General features: G+C 36.9%; 1 protein-coding gene across 1 annotated transcript in view; it reads right to left on the reverse strand.

Annotated features, from left to right (window-relative positions):
* Nucleotides 1-22,560, reverse strand: part of CDC42BPA (CDC42 binding protein kinase alpha (DMPK-like)) — a 125,454-nt gene that overhangs the window by 89,388 nt on the left and 13,506 nt on the right. Inside the window, exon 4 of the mRNA XM_009586969.1 lies at nucleotides 20,072-20,220. Coding sequence (XP_009585264.1) covers nucleotides 20,072-20,220 — 149 coding nt within the window. The remainder of the gene's footprint in view (nucleotides 1-20,071; nucleotides 20,221-22,560) is intronic.

Consider the following 22,560-nt stretch of genomic DNA (forward strand, 5'->3'; position numbering starts at 1 on the left):
CTCTAGACCCTTCACCAGCTTCGTTGCCCTTCTCTGGACACGCTCCAGCACCTCAATGTCCTTCTTGTAGTGAGGGGCCCAAAACCGAACACAGTATTCGAGGTGCGGCCTCACCAGGGCCGAGTACAGGGGTACGATCACCTCCCTACTCCTGCTGGCCACACTATTTCTGATACAGGCCAGGATGCCGTTGGCCTTCTTGGCCACCTGGGCACACTGCCGGCTCATGTTCAGCCGGCTGTCAACCAGCACCCCCAGGTCCTTTTCCTCTGGGCAGCTTTCCAGCCAATGATCTGCTCTCATTGACCCGGCTCTGAGCAGGAGGGTTGGACTAATTGATATCAAGAGGTCCCTTCCAACCTCAACCGTCCTGTGATTCTGAAATTATGATTAGAGCTGCCTTTTCAATTTTGTTTCAATAACAACATTCTGGTTATATTCTGTCAAAGCTCCCCAACTCTAATTCTGAAATGCAGTAACACCAAGATACTATCTATTCCGTTGTAGCAGCATATATACTTCTGAGTTCTTGTGGCTCAAGATAGAACGCGTCTTTAGCCTTAGTGTTAATAATGTGCCTGTTTTTGCACTGGAAATTGCAGTTCATAAAACAAAAATTGGCAAAGTCTCTCTCTCAACTCTACAAGGATATGACAGGTAAAACCACAAAATTGTCATGATCATTTCTTGACATTTAGTAGTAGTCAGGCTTACGAAATTTGTTAAAATGAAAAACTTCCTTTTCCTGCTCTAAAGCCCAGCGAACAGAAAGCCCCTATTTATCCCAAAACGCTCGGCAATCAAGGTTAGTCTTTGACATTGCTGACACCATTAACATAATAAATGCTGACAAGATTGGCCTCAAGCCATTAGATAACACTACAAGAGTCGCCATCCACATCACTGCTCCTTCGCACAGGTTTTCTCTGTGTAAGAAATCCTGGCTATCAGAGGAGACTCATCTCCTCATAAAAACGGCTTCAGCACACGAGTCTGCAGCTACGGCAGAGCACAGCGTACAAGTCTGCTCCTTGTGTCTCAGAAGCATCGTAACCACCATAGCTCTGTTGCCCCAAAACAGCATCTTTCTTTCACATACCAATTTCAAGAAGAGTTTATACTTACTGCCAGATGACGTTAAAGGATCAGCTAGCTGGTTTATTCTACTGAAATATAACTTCATCATATGGTTTACTTCTCACATCAGGAGCCCCAGCTACAGTCACAGCTTCCCCTAATGTCTCTTGCTTTTCTTAATTGAGGACTCTATCCTCATCCTTACTCTCTAGTTAATCATACTGAAACTGACTGTACAACAATTTTGAACTTAACAAGCAAAGGAAGACAAGAATTTTTTTTTTTTTTTTTAAACCAATAGCAGCAAGGCAAGGTTTACAGTAAGACTTTTAGGTGGTAAAATATATATGGAATTTGCTGAAGATGCAAACTAGGCACTATTCTGGCCTGGACTACTTATCTGAACTTCATATTCCAGTGCATGGATTACTTTTCTCACTATGTTTTCCTTAGCTAAATTGTTTGTTAATTTGCAGTAACTATATGTGTGCTTCTTTATTATTACGAAAGAATATTCTCAGGAATACACAGGCACTAGAACAGAGTACATAAATATACGCAAAAGAAAAGGATTTAAGTCAGGACTGTTTGCTTATTGATGGTTCTTCAGAACCCAACTACTTGCAGGCAGGAGGGTTCAAAACAGGTGTTTAAATTATACCTTTATGTGACCAATTAACTGTGCCTACATTGAAAATACAACAATAACTTGAAATGAAGGAGCCTCTGGGAAAGAAGTGATGGCAGGGAGTGGATTGCTCCCCTAGCAAGCAGCCTACACTAGAGGGACCCTGAAGAAAAACAAACAGTTGAAAATGGACTGTGAACCAGAAGTTCTGCCACAGTGGGCTATGTACTATTTGTGAAGGAAGAGTTGGGAACCTTTAATTTACACAGCATTTAGAAAACAAAACAAAAAAAATTATTTCATTTATCTACCTCCACCTGGTGTTCTTCTAATTTTCTACCAAGCTACGAATACATGCAGTGGAGGACCTGGCTGAGGGCATTCACTATTTTCACGCCTCTAACCTGCCCAGCTGTCACAATGCTTTTTTTGGATCTGATCATTCTGCTTATAGTTTCACATTCCTCAACAGAAACTCCACACCAACAACATTCATCAGTGAAAACGGCCATTTCAGTCAACACTTGAGAGAATAATGGCCTTCAGTTCCAAGCCCAAAGTTGCATGAGTATTGAGAAACAATACTAAGTACGTGGCAGACAAATTTAACTATCATAAAAGTGTATTCAAATATCTTGAACACAGTTTGCTCTTTTTTCTGGCAGTCTATTAGATGATACTTTAAAATACTTACTAAAAACCAAACTAATTTAAGCTGATGGCGGTAGAAAAAAGTTTCATTGACCACCCAACTTTAAATATTAGGTTTATTCACTTAAGATTTCAATGTAATTACAACGAAATACCAAGCAGCTGGTTTGAACTCTGTGAACTCCAGTTGGCAGAGCTATTTCTGGATTGCTGAACTGTACTCTTTTGTATCATTCTATGCTCTTCCTCCGAAAGATAGGAATAAAAATATTATCATGACAATTTAAAAAAAAAAAAAAAAGACTGTATATTTGCCATGTTTTGCTATGTCAACTTGTCAACTTTATTGGAATTCCATTTTGGCTTCTAATAACTTAAGTAAACAGATTAAGAACTCCACAACCGCTACCCTGCAGTATGCAGTCTAAAGATTAAAAAATTAAAGTCTGCTAAGTAAGGCTAATTCATGTCAAAGCTTTTAGATTTCTAATAGTATCATGAGTTACTGGCGGGTAAAGGAGTAGAAGGAGTAAGCTCCTTAAGACTGTTATGTCCATCTGTGAGTGCCATCTGTCAAAGAAATCTTGAAAGAAGAGGCTAAAGAGGAATCCAGAATATGCCCAGCTGTTGTACTGTAAATTACTACCTATGCCAGAAAACTTTAACACATATTTCTAGGCAGATAACTGCTTTCTTTCCTTTTGATTCTCATTTTAGATATGCAATCTCTGCTCTCTGCATTTCAGTACAACCATACATAGTCTCTCAAACAGCTGATTGCATTGAATAATTCTGACAGTACATTAGACAACACAAACTGAGGACTTGATTGGTTTTGATGATGATAGTCAAAAAAACATTTTTCATATGCCTTTTTTTTAAATGCACTGATGATACTAAGAGAGCAATTCACAGAATAATGTTCACTCAGAAGCTGTCTGGACAATTTAACAAGTATTAATATATATTCTTATATATGTGTTTGTATGTGTCTCTGTATAAGACACACATATATGTTTTTTAATTATCAGCAATATTTATAAGTGCCCTGAGCTGAAGCAAGCTGTTAGTTGCAAATCACTAGAAAATTTCTGGGACTGATGAAACAAACTAACCTGCTGGGTCCATACTGCATCCCACAGCAACTCTTCCCTAGTCCTTTTCTACTTTCCTCTGGGAATAAACACACAGATATAAATACACCAAGAATTATGGGTGGCGAGGGAAAGGGAGGTCTGTACAGAAATGAGTTCTGAGATCACTGGATGCTTTTCATTTTGCCAAAGGAAGGATATACAGTCTTAATATGAGGTTGATCTTATCCCTCTCCCATCCATGTACTCAATCAGCAATAAAAATCACCATGAAGCTATAAAAATATATTAAAGGGGGGGAGGAAAAACCACACAGAAGAATGTAGAACATACTTTAAAGACACATAAAACACAAAGGAATAGAGAGCACGTTACAAAAATTTAAATAAATTGTTTCTTGTTCCTTAGTTATGTGGGAAACAGAACAAAGATAAGATGCAAAGGCTGCAAAGTAAACCCTGGAGGCTAAAAAAAATGGTTTACAATGAGAAGAAAACCAATGTCATCCCAAGAGAACAAATATATACATCAAATACTTGCCATAGCTGTTGCAAGCATGTGAAGAAGCACTGTTATATCCTATATATTTTACTGTTCTTCCCCCAGGCTAGTATGGCTTTAGATTTCACATATTTTTTAAAAGACCTTCCTGCCCAGCAGGAAGAAAAATGTTTCAGAAAACAACACTACTATACAGCCATTTTAATGTGCTGCAGATCCTTTGCTTTCTTCTTCCTTCATCCTACAAAGGTTTACTCAGCACTTACAGAGATCCTTGTGATTCCTCTTTTTTTAAATGGAAGTCAGTGTTGTTAAGAGTATCTATCCCCCTCCAAAAAAAGGGGCAGGGGAAAGGGGGCTACTGAAGAACAACAGACAAAGCATGGCTTTTCCAAATATGTCTTCTACTTAGCTGTGCCCTAAATTAACAATATATAGGTTAAATGCTAATAGGAAAGAAGATTCCTTCCCAGTGAGTAAGTGAAAAGTAGAACAGCGGAGAGCAAAGAACCTACGACTCCTGAAATAATAGAACTAAATTTAGGATAATCTCTCTTGCTTCCCCTCAGCTTGATCATGTTCTTTACTGTACGGCAAATATGGCACTGTATTTATTACCTTTTGGTTATTTGCAAAAAATTAAATGCACTAATGAATAACTGTGTTGAAGGAATTCTATACACAAGTTGTTAAAATAAAGCAGAAGATACTGCCATCAAATACAAGAAATGCAAAGAGACTGATTTTTAGTACAGAGAAAGAGAGAGAGAGCGAGCACGTGTGAAAGCACATCTATATATGTGCACAAGGGAAGGAAGAAAAACTCTGTTTCCCTGGAAATTTAGATTATTTCATGTTATTATTCATTCCATGTCAACCGCATGAACAGCTGCTAGTTCAACCTGACCAATGTTGATACAGGCTGAATCAAAGCCTTGCTGGAGGCAGCAAGAAAAAGAATGAGTGCCTTACAGGAGGGTACACTTGCAAGGCTTTATACTGAAAAGAAGGAAGTATCAGAGGACTCTATCGTTTCCTGTGTGCTATTCCATAGCCAGATAAAGAATCATATCACGACCCTCCCATGAAATTCTCAATCAAGTCCTCCGCAGGGAGAACAGCACACAAGGTGGAAGAACCCACCAGTAGAAGGAGCTGAAGAGGGACATAAATGGCTCTAAATCGATGAGGAAAACACAAACGAAGAAACATACAAATCCTCCCACCTCTGTCATGATGTAATTTTTTTTTCTTTACTGTATCACTCAGGACTCCAAAATAATTTTTAAAGGATGAAAAGTAAACATCGTGCCTAGTTGCTCAGCTTCAGAGGCCTGACTGGGAAGGTACTGCTGAATGCACTGCACCGCAGCAGCCACACCTGGCACGTCAGTCTCGCCCACATGATCGGCCTTCCTCAAACCTGAACACAAGAGAAGCTGGTAATGAATCTTTTGAGTCAGAAGTCCTACCCTGACAAGTAAAACAAGATACATTTTACATTATTATTTGGCATTAACTTTTCAGTTGTGCTAATTCAGTGTGAAAAATGTACAGGTTTTTTTCTGACTATGTCCAGGGGGATCACAAGGTAGGAATAGAAGACTCTCTAGAAATCGCCTGTGCCCATCTGAAGAACAGTTTTACTACTTCTTGATTTTTTTTTTTCCCCTCTTATTTTGCTATTTTGAGACAGAAGGGTGCTTTCCCTTTTGACACTAAAATTATATTCAAAGTAACAGATTTCTGTCCTATATAATGAAGTTTTGGATTTTCATTTTAACTCCTTACACTCAGGGGTTCTTCCACCCTGTCTCCTTTTCAGGCTGCAGAGGATTTGGGTGAGACTTTTATAAGAGACTGAGGCTATGATCCTTCATCTGACCATCGGATACCAAGCAAGATGGGATACACTCTGGGGATTTTTCCTCCTCAGAAAGACCATCTCCCTGACCCTTCTTTGCTGTACAGCACAAACATATATGGAAGCAGAATGGAAAGGGCAGAAAACAGTGAACAGGAGGATGTGGCCCATGTGAGGATGCGCTTCAAATTCCTAGCCAGATGGTTGATTATTTCAGTAACAGTCAATTTTATTAATTTTTTTTTCTATTGTGCTTTTTCACATTCAATGTTCATACAGAAGTCATTAATTGCAGAAGGAAGGAGTTTGTCAGAGAGAGAATTTTCGAGTCTTCAAAATGCTGAAAAGCAGCACCCTGTGCAGACAGCTGAAGGCAAAGGTGGTAAGAGTCAGGTTCTATTGAGTTTGCTGAAGCACCCAGGTGAACCAAAAGCCTGCATCTCAGTGAAAACTATGGAAAGCGATTCAAGCTTTGTCATTTTTAGATCCTATGACAGAATACAACAGAATTCATATTGAGAAGTTACAATGAGAAAACACATAGTAGGAAACTATGCACTTCATAGCACTGCTAATTTTTTTTAATTAGAGATTAAGACATGATTGATTTGATATGCCTAAATTACAAGTGTTGTATTAAAGACAGATTCAAATAAAGAACTGCAACTACTGAGGGAAAGCTGGGGTTGAACTCACATTTTTAAAAGAAAGTCATAAAATACTATCTTCAAACAACCAGTTATTTAGGAACACTCAAAAGTACAAAAAATGCCCCCCGCCGCCCTCAGAAGTCACTCATGTATTCCTCCGCTTCTTGTTTCCCTCGCTCCCATGTTTGTTTTCCGTGTAGTATCCTCCTCCTCCATTTAAATAGCTGGTCACTTGGAGGATCAAAGCTGCTATTTTCAGTCACTTAACCTATGGTTAATCTAATAATGCCTATTGAAGGGACCAGCTCTGACCTCCTGTGAAGTAGCACACACCAGTAAGGTATTCAGAGTTCTTCTGCTTAATATATTATGCAAATGTAATTACAAATCTCAATAAGATTATTACTGATCCTATTTGACTGTTGTACAAACTAGTATCACACCATCAGACACTTTCAGCCAAGAATTCTCATTACCATAAAATACAAATGAAGTAGAAGCCTGCAGTATGAATCCCACACAAGCATACGTATCTCAACTATTTCACACACTAGCTGCATTTTTACCTTAAATGTACATTTGGTCTTCAGTAACTGCTGCACTGTGTTCAAGCAGACCAGTTAGAGAATTTCAATCATAACAGAACACAAGAACTAAATCAGGATTGTGTCAAAATTTCTAACAGGATACCAGAAACATCTTCATCCCAGTTCAAGACACTGTTTTCATGTGACAATAGGAATTTCCCAATTTTTCAGAACAACTTTACTATTTCATCACTCTCTCTAGAACAGAGGGATTAGAAGATTTTTGATGCTGCTAATAATATTATAGACACATGTTAAATTGCGTCAATCTGGTACTAGGGAATTAGGAAGTAATAATAGAGCCAAAACTTGTTTGTAAAATGCTTATTGATCTGAGTCGCACAAGCACAGCCAAAACATTATACAACACTTTCTAACCCACAGAAATTAGTACCTGCAACAGGAAGACACACACTCAGAGTGAAAATCTAGGTTTTTTTACATTATATTCTCCAAAATATTTCAGCGTCTTAGAGGTTTCATGTTAGTTTCATCAAGACAGTAAGATACGCACGTTCAGTTAGTGTAAACTGAGAGGAAGAAAGACACATTGAGACAGGCACAGTTTTGGCAGGCAGCAACATAAAAAGGTTATAGCAACACATTTAAAAGGTAAGTGGGGAAATCAACAAGCTGTTTTACATTCGTGTAGATAATGGCATAGTATAGAAGTGACTAACTCATTTAAAAATTATGGGACAGAAATTTTGGGTGTTGGTATATTCATAGAAAAAGCAGGAAAATGATAGAACAAGCAAAACAGGACAACATAACTCTTCTCTCCCCAGGGAAACTGCACTAAGCAGCTTCTATGTTCGTGTTTCTAATGGAGCTGGCATAATTGACACATACTTTTTTTTTTTTAATATATCTTAGGCACGTTAAGGTCAAACATCATCGTTTATTAGAAATCAGTTTTCCTCAATTGGAATTAAGTCTGTGAGAAGGGCTGCAAAGGTCTAGTTTGAAGTCAGATACTACAATACACAAATGCTGCATTTCTTGCCCATGACATCCTCAGAACCCTTCTGATTTTTTGATAAGAGACAAGTTAATCCCACGTACAAGTGGGAGTCACGATGTTTTACATTTCAGCATTCACAACTCTCCTAAGCATCTGACTGTCAAAAGCAATCATAACATTCGTAATACAGAATCTCAGACAGATATTTTCCAGGAACTATGGTTTAAAGCAACAAGGTAAGCAAAGACTGAATGAATGTTTATGAAAGAATTGCAACTTGACAATAATTTCTTTGTTGGCTACATTGGACAAAAGCCATCACTGTAAATCATGCTTTTGTTACTTAATTTGCTATACCTTCTCGGGTTTTATGTTCTTAAAAAGGAAAACCAGCTTTGAGATGCAAGTGAATAGCAAGAGAATGTTATTTGGAGCTATTGCAATTAATTGGGCAGAAAACATCTAGACTATTTTAACATTATACAACTTTCACTTCCTCAAACATAATGCATAATATTTAGAATTATGATGATGAATACCATGTTAGACCATGCAAACACCGGGAGCAAAATCTGAATTCCTTTGCATGCTAAGTCATCAGGATCAGGTAATTTTTGTCACAGTATTATGAATTGACACAGAATCACATATGAAAATGTTTTAATAGAATTTTTTTTTTCCAGATGAGTAATAGCTCCACGGAGAGAACAAATGCCAGGACTAGTAATGGTATGGTAAGGAACAAATTGGTATTGGCTAAAAGAGAGATGACAATGGGTAGGTAAAGAAAAAGGAAATAAAATCGGAGTAAGATTATTAGTGGAAATCATCCAGGGTCAGTTTTGAAACTGATTTAACATTTTAGTTAATACCCTCGGCACAAAAATAAATGCGTGCTAATAAAACCTGTAGATACCACAAAGCTGGAAAGCAGCAGTAACAGCAGGAAGACTGGAATATCAGACATACAGAAATGGTTAAACTGAAGACTATAACAACAGAAATCAGATTAAATTAACAGTATAAAATGTAAATACCTGCCTATTGATAGTAACAGCAGAAACTTCACCTATACACTAAGACCTTATCAACTGTAAATGACAGAGGAGAAGGAATGGGTACACCAAATAATTATATTATACCTGTACCCTTTCAGTGTGATGGGACCAAGGCTCTTGGTTTCACTGGGAGAAATATCCTAGCAGAGAGAGAAAAATACTGCAGCTAGAACTCAAATTCTTTCTAAAAATGTAATCTGGAATATTATGTACAATCCTTGTCATTGAAGTTTCAGGAAGTTGAAAGTTGTCTGCCAACTTGAAGAGCAAACGACAACTTTAGGAATGACCATACTCAAAACTGGCATGAAACACTACTTCAAAAGTTGTGATCTGTAAAAGAAATCCCTAAAATTTTACTTTACACACAAGAAACTTCAATCAGGCTGCCAAACATGTGCCAAAACCTAACTGTAGCTCCAATAATATGAAACAGACCAAAATGAAGTAGTCATTGTGGTACAGAAATATAGTTCTTTTTCATCACTACTAAACTCTTTAGAGTTAGACCCACATTTAAATAAAGAAACATTATCTTTTCTTCTTTCTATTTTGCAACATTTTCCCATCATCAAAACCAGTCTTTGAAATACAGCACATGTGGATTTCTGATCTTGCCTTGTTTATTGCAGTCCTGAAACCCACCAGCCTTTTTGGAAGTATTCATAATCTAAATGTTCTGCTTATTCTCGGCCGTAGCTCGGCTGTTGTTACATCTACCCAGTCAGAGATAAAATTAACCTGGACTCAAACACTGTAGCTCTATTGCTCTGCTATAAAAAAGAAAATACGTCCATCACATGAAATTACACACTGTGTTTATTCTTCACTACACCTGTACTCCACTTTCTTCATATATTAAATGAGGATATGATTAGTTATCTTCATATTCCCAGATAGAGCATGTAAAACTCCCATACACCTCAATGGGATGTCATCTGATGCCCAGGTGACTCTATTCACCACTGAATTGTCAAGAATCATTATTAGACAATTTCAAGCTCTTGCTTCTTTGGTTTTTTAAAAGCTACTGCTTATCATTGTGTCGTCCGTGTGGCACTCTATAAAGTTACCTCTTGTCAGTTACTAGGACAGCCCTTTACATGCTTAGCATGCAGCTGCAGACTGTAGAAAGATTTTGGTGTACCAGATTAGTCAGTATGGAAGTAGTTCTAGGAACAATTTATCTTTTGCGAAACAAAAATACTGCAGCGTATACATATTAAAAATGAAGTGTGCTTCTATAAACATAACGTACCAATACATTTATATGTAAAATTAGCATTAAACTAGTCTATGATATCTCTGGCATCTGAGGAGGAATATGCTTTTTCTAGAAGATCACTGCACTAGAGATCAAAACTGCACTTCCGTACAGGAATATTTTATAGCTTTTTAAAGCAACTCTTCAGAAAAAACAACAGCTCTATTTAATAGATAGGCCCCTATCATGTTCAAATCACAGGAAAAAGATAATAATTTGATGGAAAGAGTATGAAAACAACACATTATTCTTACAAACAGAAATGAAGGAAAAGAATAAAAACGTATCCTAAAGACTCTCATTGCATAAACCATTCAGAATGTGTTTGGGTTGGCTCAACCTGTAAGACAACCTTTATTCCAACCGAAAGCCAAGGAAACATGCAGGAATAAGCTAGACCAAGTTTGAAGCATATGTCTACAGATCTACTACTCCGTCATGTAGTAACAGAGATAAAACATAAATAGTTTGATGTATGTTTTTTGCTTTCATTGTTGTTAGAAAACAAACAAACAAAACATACTGTCAAGCATGATCCAGATACAATAAACACTGTAACATCTGCCTAAAACTCTTGACAGCAATAGACTGGGGAAGGAACTGTAGCCAGAGGCTATAAAGGAAGAAATGCATTTGGTCTAAATGCATCCCAGTATCTCCAGTACCTGCAGTAGCTTGACAGAAAAACATGTCAGACCTTTAAAAATAATAAGAAAAAATAAAAAGTGCAGTTTGCTCAAACACACTAAAATTATACCTATTAAGAATAAAGGACAGTGTTACTGAAAAAGTCTTTGTATTCAAGTTGCATATGTAGTATACTTTTTTCTTTTAACATAAGCATAAGGCACAATGCTTGCTTAAAAATAAAACAAATTCATAACTTTTTTTAGTATCTCAGATAGGAACTGAAGGCCTGAATTTCAGCCCTTAAACTTAAGTAGAATCCTAAAAGAGCTGTACCTGCATAAAAGTAAATTCCTTTCTGTATTAAAAGTTCTGTATTAAAACTTCCTATATGAGGAAGATACAACTTTGCTACCGCTATACCAGATGAGATTTTTAGCCCCCCCTCCCCTTTTTTTTCTTCTCTTCTAGCCAGTATTTTCTCTTTTGTACCTTTCTAATGCCCTTTTCCTAGATTTTACACACTATATCTGATTAAAAGTTACAGTGGCAGTAATATCACTGCTTCCTCCTGCACGAGGAAATGCTAAAGGCTGCCCCCCAATAGCTAATAAAGAAAAACTGAACAGCATAAACATCACAGCACCTGAGTCAATAAAGATTTTAATACAACTTTTCAGATAAAGCTCCACAAGGTCTTGCTTCCCTGACCCCAGCCACAAAGCCTTCCATAATTGAACGAAGCATGACCTTACACAAGCATCTGCTTTGTAAGCAGTATTCTAATTTGCAGGATGTTGGTTGACCTATTTTTTCTCATGTAAGAAGTTAAAATCTAGTAATATTTTGCTGTTATTAACAAGGAACACGGGGTAGGCCCTTCTAACAATACAACAGCTCTTCTGGAAATGTAACAGGGAAAGGCTTACTGTAGAACAGCTTCAATGCAGACAAGGTTATTTGGACTGATGCTTCCGTAATTGTCCTTTTAGGAATCACATTCTTGCTCTGATATCTTATTATAATTAAGATATCTTGCAAGGATACCTTAATGTACTATGAAGAAAAGGAATTATTACATTTAGTGGCTGGGGCAACAGCAATTGAATTCAGAAATTCAAACCCCGAATTTCTACTTGTCAAATCTGGCAGTTCAGATAGTGAAGACATTCTCACCCCAAATCCATCAAATACTCACTGGGGAGAATGCTCTAGTAAGAAACTAGGTAAAAGACAATGGTTTAAAACATTTCTTATAACGTATTCAAGCATCTCAGTGTTACGGTTTTATACTAACACTGCAGGAATATCAAACAATAAAGCCAAGTTATTATTGCTTATTTATGCAATGACAAATCTACATGACACTCAAATTCAGAAGATGGTAATTAATTTGCCCTGTGCAGCTTCTAATCTAATGTAATCTAATGTAATCTAACAACATAAACCCAACTGTATTTCAAATAAAAAGAAAGAAGCAAAGGGCCCATAATCGTAAATAAAAGAAAGGCATTCTAAGGAGGAACTTGAGGAGCACATAGGGTATTAATAAATGAAAATTGGAGATGCTCTGAAAGGAAGCAGTTATGAAATAAATACTGTGTTCACAAAAAGAGATAATGAAATGGAAAGTCCGTTGAAGACAAAACATGAGGCAGTTAGTCTCCTTCTAATATAACAAAAAACTTGAGAATAATGAAGACTCCCATCACACAACTGCCACCTTCATTTCTGCCTGCATTGTTCTGAGCTTTATATACAAGAACAAAATCACTGAAAGTGTTAATTACCAACTCTATCCTCAGCCACCAAACAATAAGATAATTACACCCTCAGAACCACAGTCACTAGGACTAAAAATTCAGAAATAAGGAAAATGTTTTTGTCCTACTTTCCTGCTGTTGATTTTGGATATCAAAGAAAGCAGTAGAAGAAAATATTTCCAGGTCTGAAATAATCAGAAAAGAGTGAGTGTAAAATTACAGCTTAACTCACATAAAAACAGCTTACAAATGGGAATGTTTTGTCTTCAAAAGAAGTTATGAAATTTTGAAAATACCTCCAACTTCATAAGACACTGAAACAGATCTCATGTCAGAGCTATGACAGTTCTAATGTGGACTTTCTTTTCTGCAAACACCACAGAAGTGAAATGAATCTTTATGCTAAAGGCAGCAGTTATGTCCTGGGAAGTTCCATCGCATGTAGCACCCACTGAGCCTTGCTACAAACATTATTACTCGGAAGACAAGACCAGGGTTTTTTTATACAAGACTTCTGGCGTTAAGAATTTTCCCATTAAGTAGAAGGTTAAAAAGGATCCTCTTCAGTCAACCTTCATTTCTTGTCTGTCTCTCTCATTTTCACTTTTAGGAGGGTTGACATACTTCTGTTTTACGACAGCCACATCCAGTTCCTACCTACCCAGGATTACATACCATCTGACAGAGTGCTCACATCCATCTGCCTTTCAAGGAACTGCACCCAGAAGACATACCAATCTACATAAAAAAGAAAAAATCTTCATCTATACATTCTTCCTTTTCCTATGAGTCTTCTTTCTAATAAAGGTGTAATTGTCTAGCTAAAGGACTGGTGGGGACTCACCAGAAAGAATGGAGGGGTACGCTCCTTCTCTCGCTGGCCTTCCTCAGCTGACAATAATCAAGAATTTCCTTCCTTAGGACATAGGTATCAGACATCAAAGGGGAAGGGTTTATTTCTGAGGGTTTTATGGCTAACTATATTTAACATACCCCAGCTCCAACACCTTCTTGTGTCCCTTTTTCTTTAAAATCATAGAGTTGAATAAATAGCCAGATATCTCAAGTACCACTCAGTGGATGATGTGATGAACACAGATTTTATTGGAAAGACCACCTTAAAGCGATTTCCTCCTATTCTCCTTCTTCATCAAACAGATTGGAGAATTGACCCCGGTTAGTTAAAATGTAAAGTTACTTCTAACTTGGATTGATGTCCTCATTCAGTTCACTGCACAGCCCCACAAACCTTTGTTTCAGCAGAGCAGTAGGGAGGTTTGGAGCTTGGGTCTTGGGGAAAGAGGAACAATGGGAGAAAAAAGGCTGAAGGATACATTTGTAAAAGCACCTCTGCTGAAAGGACTACTCAAGGCTACTATCGCTTAAGGCACTGGAGTCAGGGTTTCTAAACTCCTTCTGCGTGAATAACACAGAATATAGGTCTATGCTAGCTCAGGCACCCATTACACAGCTTTCACTTAAATTAACACTCCCACTAGACACAATACCGTAAGAAACCATTTGTCTTCTACATGATAGCACAGCCAGTCTGATCCACTAGCTCTTGGCACTCCAAGCATATATGGGTCTTTTATTTCAAAATACTTACAGTTCATCACAGGCTCCTTCGGAAATCCTACCAAAAAATTCTAGTCAAATAGCATTAACCTCCTACAGTCCTCACTGCAAATCAAATGTCACCCTGAGAGGGTACTATGGGAGCAGCTGCCAGCCTTTATAGCATATAGGGTCACAGGGCAAAATGAAAGCCCAGAGTCTGTAAAGATGACCTTTTTTCCCAGCCGTTCCTTAGTGGAAAAATGGAGAGGAAACACAGAGCCTAGACTCACAGAGCTCTCCTACCTCTGTAAAGGAATACCTTGTAAGGAAGCACTAGCTTACCAAATACTCACTAAAATAACTTTCTGTCCTGCAGTTTTCCATGTAAAACTAAACCATGCAACATTTCAAAGCAATACATTTTCAGTAGACTATCAAAATAATCTTATGTTATTTTTTCCTTATTTTTCTAGCCCTGTTTCCTTCACTCTCAGCACTTTGTAAGGACATCTTCATGTGTGTGTTCGACATTCTGTCTGTTGCAAAGTTTGGTAAACACTTAAAATATGTTGTTGCTTTCTTTAAAACCCACAATTACGGTTCACTTTACCAAAGGCCAGAGTACTTGGCTCATCCTTGTGCCAACTCAACTCAGACATACCGTGCAATGCAGCTAACTCCATAGGATGTGCCTTCCACCCCCAAATTTTCCACTTAAGCAAATTAATGATCAGGAAAGATGGGATACACCCAGAAGACAGAAAACCACTTATTCAGCAAGTCAAAAATGGAGATGCTGGCACTGAAACTTATAGTTGAAAGTGAAATGCATCCTACTAAGAATCCCAGATTTCAGCTGCCTGCTAACTACAGTAAATATTTCAGGGATGTCCCTAAGATGAGTTTTACTGAGAACAAATAGTACCTTCTTGTTAAAAGCAAAGAAGAGGCTGGCTTGACAGGGAATAGACAGTTCTTTTATCCCTCTAATGCATTTATTCCCTTACGTTCAATATTTCTCAGAAAGGATGTCACTTCCATAGAGAATTCTGCTGCTCTACATTTTAAGAACTCAAATGTTTCAGTGAAGCCCAACTTAAATTTCAGAAGTTGATAAAGAAAACGGAAAGAGAAGGAAAAAAAATGCATCTGGTAGTTTAGAATGCTAAGATCCTTCAGACTAAAAGACAGCGGCAACTAGAAATCCAGAAACACACTGATCAAGCTAACTGTAATCTTGCATACCTTATGGAAGTAGGTGTGTTTATGCTTTGCATGCCTATCTTTTCACATGCAAAACATGACATCTATGTAATGTATGTAACTTGAGAGCTTGTCCTATAGTCTTAACTATCCTCCCATAAACTTAACCAAAATAATAATTAACATAGGTGTTTCATAATCCTTCCAAAATATTTTCTTAGTAAGAAGGTAAGTGAGGATTGTTTTACCATTCAACAGAAAAAGACGACTGTTTAACGTGGGTGTGTGCCAATATATGAAAACTATTTTAAATGAATATTTTTGCAGTGGTCTGGAGGATCATGAGCCTAAACGCTGAACACTCCCTAGCTGCAAATTCCCTCCGCACTGAATCACTGTGCAACCCTGCACAGAACAAATAGATGGAGGAAAGAAAGTCAAGATGAAAATTACTTAACCACATTAACACTTATAATTCTGTACTATTCGAGAAGCTAGAATGCCCCAAATGAAATTTAGGACAGAGACAGACTTAGATGCACCCTTAGTAAAGCAAGGGCTGTCTCGGAAAACAGCATGAAAGGCAGCAGCACAGACACACTGAAGGGGCATGCAAAGCCACCAGTGGCACACTCACTGTGCCTAGGACTAGTACGTGCCCAGAGGGTATCTTCTGCAACGTCCAGAGGAAATTTCTTCCAGTGGCAACCAGGCCTTCTAAAGTCATTTTTACTTAAAAGGATTTAGACAAAACCAAGCATTTTACACCTCAATTTCCACCTTACATAAATGGAGAGAAAACCTGGCTAACCAATAAAATTATTAAGGAATTAAAATCTCAGTTGTAGGAAAAACAAATTTTACATGTTTGAGGTAACGCAACATGCCTAATAAATAAAGTGTAGCTACCTAGGTTAAGCCCATTAGTTTTATTCCAGCCCACACTTGGATATTTGATAATGCATGCAAGTATAAGCTTTTAACATGTACCATGAGGAATTAAGTAACAACACAACTTTGAAACTGAAATTAATATTAATGCACGTAGCCAAAAACCAAAAAAAGGTGCTACAAATCTATAAAAAACAAATCGATGCTGATTCCTAATAAATGTAAAATCTTACCCTGTATGACACTACAGTTTGCAGAAAACTGGCACAAGACAATATTTAACCTTGGCCTACAAGCAAGCATCACTTCATTAGTACAAATTAGTAATCTAAGGTATCAGGGGTAAGTATAAGCTTTACATGAACTCCCAAGGAATTCGTGCATTTGTGAGATATACACATATATACTTTCTTCCCCATTGTGAGCACCTGCACATATACTTAACTTAGATGAAGTTTTCTTTCTAAAGCTAGTCTTGGAGCTGTCAATGTTATGTGGTAATGCCAGCGCTGGTGCATTTATAACAATAGCAAAAGCTAAGATACACATTAAAGAAAAGGCCGTTTTATTAACATTCTGAGCCATCATTTAACTATCAGGTAAAATACCACGATTTGTTCACAGAAATTAATTGATCAGAAATTAAAAATTATCAAAGTTTTATGTTCTGATTGATGTGATCTCAAAAAAATTCTATCACGTATTTATTTAAACTGAAAAGTGGATAAAAACAGGAAAAAAAATTAAGAATATCCTAAACACAGTAGTACTCATGTTATTTTCAGCTAGCAACTTTTCTCCTTCTTCAGTTCAGTAAGTATCAGGAGACAGCTTCAAAAACATCATGCAATTTCTTTGCACAATTCTACTAATACCTAGGGTTTGATCTCCCTCCCACTACAAATTCATCCCGTAATCCCACAATGCTAGTGCAGAAATGGCATTCAAATTTGGAACTCCAAAACCTGAAACACAGTCGTAGCAATTTCATTTAAGTAATGCTGAGTTTGCTTGTACTTGATGTTTGAGAACCTTGGCCAATGTACTTTAGGAAAGAAAAGTGACTTGCATTTGACATTGGAGTGGTCTGCACACCAACTACCACTGCAATCAGTATCACTCCCAAACAAAACTGACAACAGAAAAGTGATTAATGATACAAAAGGGCAAGAGGAGTGGCACACTGAGAATAAAAACAGAAATACAATTTTTAAAAGGTACAAAAACATTCAGAGAAGAAGAAAATTATCATCCAAATACAACACTATGTATGGTTAATGTGAAAATCTACCCTGAAAGAACTGGGGCACTAAAAGGAAACAATCCAAAACAATCTGCTATCTCATTGTATGAAAAAAACCTGGACTGAAACATGCCTAAAGCATGATTTCTAGTTCACTAGCCACAACTCAGATCAAATGCTGATGCATATTGGCTATTCATCTGAAATACTGCTACTACAGCTGTTACATTACCCATCTTTTAGTAGTATTTGGTAGAACTGGGGCACTAAAAGGAAACAATCCAAAACAATCTGCTATCTCATTGTATGAAAAAAACCTGGACTGAAACATGCCTAAAGCATGATTTCTAGTTCACTAGCCACAACTCAGATCAAATGCTGATGCATATTGGCTATTCATCTGAAATACTGCTACTACAGCTGTTACATTACCCATCTTTTAGTAGTATTTTCCTCCTTCTTCTCCTATGTTCTTTCCTGTGTGCAACACACTCCCAAAAAGGATGTGGCCACCACAATTAAACTTTCAGGAAAAGCGCATTAGTGGCATTTAAATGATGTATTTTCTTTTCCTTTCTTTTGCTTTACCAGTTGCAAACATCCTAATAAAACTAACAGCGGAATGGGTCTCATTTCAAAGGCTGATCATTTAACATACACTCAAGTGCATTTTTAATCTTTGCAAAACATCTCCTTATAAACAGGCATTGTATTACAGCAGTATTAATGATAAAATGCCGAAGTGGCATTTAGAACTTTTATAAACATAGGAACCTCACTGGCAAAGCCACAAATCAAACAACAAAGGACTGGGAATGTATAGGGGCTTTTTTTATGTTAAACATTCATAGTAATAAATGTGCAAGCATAATAATTAGCATGTTGTTTTGAACTGCAATGGTACTGCATTTTCCATCAAAATTTTACATCAACACCTATTTCATCTTGGGGACACTAACTATTTGAGGATGGAAACATCACATCTGCTGCGTATTACATACTAACAGTGCTGAATTACAAAGGTTTTGATCTGTCTGGAGGAAAAGGTAGAGATGGTAGGCATCTGTTCTTCTGGGAAGAGTTACTACCACATATGCAGACTTATTGCGTAAAATACAGCAGTTCACGTAGTACATGAAGTACCCTCCACCTGGTAACAGGAGATAGCATCCACAAACGCATTTTAAAAGTTAGATCCAAATTAAACTAAATACAAAAACCTTTCACATCAGGTCCTAAGTGAACAAAGTTTCTCAGAACTAACACAGTTGAAATCTTCAAAATTCAAGAAAACTGCTTAAGGAAAATACTCTGCTTGCATCTTCCCACAAAGCATTATCACAAAGAGCTCTTTTTAGCATCTAGACACAGTTCTTCAACAAAACTAGCAGACTCCAAAGTATTCCAGAACAGCAATTTGCAGCTTAGCCCCACCTTAAAGCACTCCTACCTACAGCTCTTTCATGAAAAGCCACAATCTCAAAGGAAATAAAACACAACCCAGTAACAAACCAAACCCAACCGCAATACACCTTTTGCACAAAAAAAAAAAAACACCTTTTCTGGAGCAAAGCAGCCAAGTGGGAACAGTAAAAGAAGGAATGGCCAGTATAGACTCTGATTAAGGGCAACAAATGGACGTATCAAATGAGCTCATTCTGCCAACTTAATGATTTAGCTTAAACAATTGGGAGTTTTCTTCCTGATTTCTGTCAGAGCAATGTATATGTATTGAGTGCATTTGAAAATTCTGTCTCTCGTAAGGTAATCTTTTGCTCTGCATACAAGAACTACCATGGAATTCAGTAGAGAATGATACATTAAAGAAAAGATGACTTTAGCTTTGTGGAAAAATCAGTCGTGGCCTCCAAAAAAGCTAGACACAAACGACTTAATATTTTCCTTTCAAGAGAATATGTTATTTTTGTATATACCAAGGTAAAGATAAGTACCACAATTTAAGTACTTCCATTTATTTAGCAAAATGCCCTCACTTCATTTTAAAGATAATTTCATTAAGTCCAAAAGAAAATGGTGAAAAAAATCTAAAGCAGACCACACAACGCTGTGTTTTTAACTTCGGTGTACATTGAACAAATTAATTAAGAAACAGAATCTGGCCCTTCAATAAACCTGTTCAAAGTTGATCATATTTCACAAACAGGTTTCCAGGTTTGCTTTTATAAATTACGGATCATTAACTTGGAAACATGCCAGCGTGCAAGATTTATCACATGCATTCAGATACTCATTCACGTCTCTGACCATATGGTACAAGGTTAGCAACAGTTCTCAATCATCACAAGATGTAGGCAGGTCAGTTCTATCATGCTTACTATTACAGCAAATACTTGTTACTAGCTTAAACTCTTTAACGGGAATTATTTTCACTCCATCAAGTAATTCCCCATAATTCCAACAGGAATTTGGAGCTCAAATTACTCACCTGTGAACATAATGCAACTGATGAACTGAATCAATAGCTATCACCATTTCAGCCAAATAAAAACGAGCCATATCTTCAGGTAGTCTGTCCTCAAACTTGCTGAGCAACGTAAGCAGGTCTCCTCCAACATAGTAATCCATAACCAGGTACTATGGAGTGGGAACAATAAGAAAACACGGGTGGGGGGTGGGGAACAATTTATTGAGCGAATCAGAGACTAAAAACTAACTTAAGCATAAAAATTCATTTACTGCAAAAATTATTATGGCATTAAAAAAGCTAACCAAGATGCTTAGATGTTCTGAAAAAAAGTAGCTGGTTCAGCCTCATTTTAATATTTAACCTCCTTGAATATGTTTCATATTTATACCTCTCAAAATACAGCAAGCCTCATGACAAAATTGTAACAGCTTCATCCACTGTCCCATCACCAAACATAAAATATTTAAATACTCTGAATTCCCTTATAAAAACAATACCCTTTGATAGAATGCAAAAGGAATAAAGGATTAAAGCACAGACCTATAAAAATGAAACCAATTGTGTTAACTTGGGATCTCATTTAATGGCTCTAATTTCCCAGGCTTCCCTTCCCCTTTTTTCCTACCATCTTCTTTTCCCGTTAAACAAATGATTTTGGAGAGTAAAGTTGTTAGACTAACTCATATTAAGGCAAAGATTAAGAGATTTCCAGTGGCTCACAGTACAATTCCAGATATTGTTGACATTGCACACAATACAGGATCTGCCAACGTACAGTGGAAGGTGTCACCTTCTCTAATTAAACTGATAGGGAAAAATACACCTGATTTCGCATTTATTAATGCAACATAAAACCTGCTTGCCATTGAATCAGGTGCAAAGACTTTAAAGAGATCAGAACCTTTCTGCACTTTACTATATTATGACAGAACAAAATGCCACTTCCTTTAGAGACATGGTCAAAATGACTGGACAAAGTAAACTTAAGAAAAGTGGGAAATTCACAATTAATATCTTTTTGTCTTAGTTTAGTTTATTTTAATTGTGGAACAGCAAGTGGAAGGGCAAATGGCAAGAAGAAAAAAAAATCAAACTAATTATAATTAACAAACTAATTATAAACAATCTAATTTAACACCCACTGCTATGACACTACTTTCAAACTAGAATAGTCTCCCACTAACGTATATAGTATCTGAAAGCTTTTGCCTAGAGTTCCAACCTCTGCTTCCAGGAAGGCAGCATATATTCACATTTGAAGCAGTGACTCTTAACAATGGTGGATAATGAATCACAAATAATAAAAAAAAATTAAAGATGCAATAATGTATATCCCAATTTCATTCTTTAAAAGTTTGGTAAAGCAACTTAAAGGAACTTTTTATAATTAGTTCTCCTCATTTGTTCAAGTCTTTCCCACCTTCAGAAAAAGAAATTAAAATATGTGGAAAAAATTCTGCAAAATTATACCAGCTACAGGGAAGATGTGGGACAGGCAGATATTTTATGCCTGTTTCTTTTCCCTCATACTTTCCATAACAATAAAGGTGATGAACAAAGATTTTAGCAATTTGATACAGAATAACCTGGGCATCCTCATTGATTCCAAGTGCATGAAGAAAGTACAGAATGCATTTCCACAAAATTCTAAATGTGCTGACAACCAAAATTTCATCTGTTGCTTTGTGACATGAATAGTAAATTATGCTCACAAGCCTTACACAAGATAAATACCTTCTATTCAGTGGTGCTCCTACGCTCCCTCTGAAACAAGATCTACAGTATTAGCTTCTCATGTTTTACAGTTTTAGAAAATACATTAAGCCTTTAGAACTTAATATAATTATTATTAACTGATACACTATATAGTGAGACCTGCAAGAGCTTAACTTATTGCTTTGAAAGTATATTGGAAAAAACCTCTTAAGATTCTTATAACTGATGTGGGATCTCTGCACTCGTTCTTCAGCATTTTTCAAAGCAGTACAACTCAGTAACTGGATATACCAAAATAAAGGAATTTTGGCTCTTACAACACAGGACGCTGCACCTCCCATTCTGCAAGAGCAACACGCTAGCCCAACCACAAGGAAACCCTCAAATCTTCAAATATGACAACATTTAAACCAGAACTCACAGTATTAAGTCGTGCACTTGAAGTTAAACACATGCATAGGAATCAAAGCTAAGTTTAACAACTAAATTTTCCATAAAACAATTCAGTCAATGCATAGCATCCCATCCAATGTCAAAGATCCATGTCCTTAAAAAAAAAGTTGTGGGTTTGTTTTTTTTTTTTAAAAAAAAAAAGCTTTAAAAATACTTTCTAAATGCACACAATCATCCAGACCTATTCAAGTCTCAAGTACTTCTCAAAATACTACTGTACGACAGCACCATCCTTCCAAGAGAAACAAAAATCACAGATTTAAGGACATTAAATTCTAGTAACTAGTGGAAGTTTAACATGGGCATTTAATCCTAAATGACACACTGATTTAGGCTGG

This window comes from Fulmarus glacialis, unplaced genomic scaffold (assembly GCF_000690835.1).
Source record: "Fulmarus glacialis isolate BGI_N327 unplaced genomic scaffold, ASM69083v1 scaffold861, whole genome shotgun sequence".
Lineage (NCBI taxonomy): Eukaryota > Metazoa > Chordata > Aves > Procellariiformes > Procellariidae > Fulmarus > Fulmarus glacialis.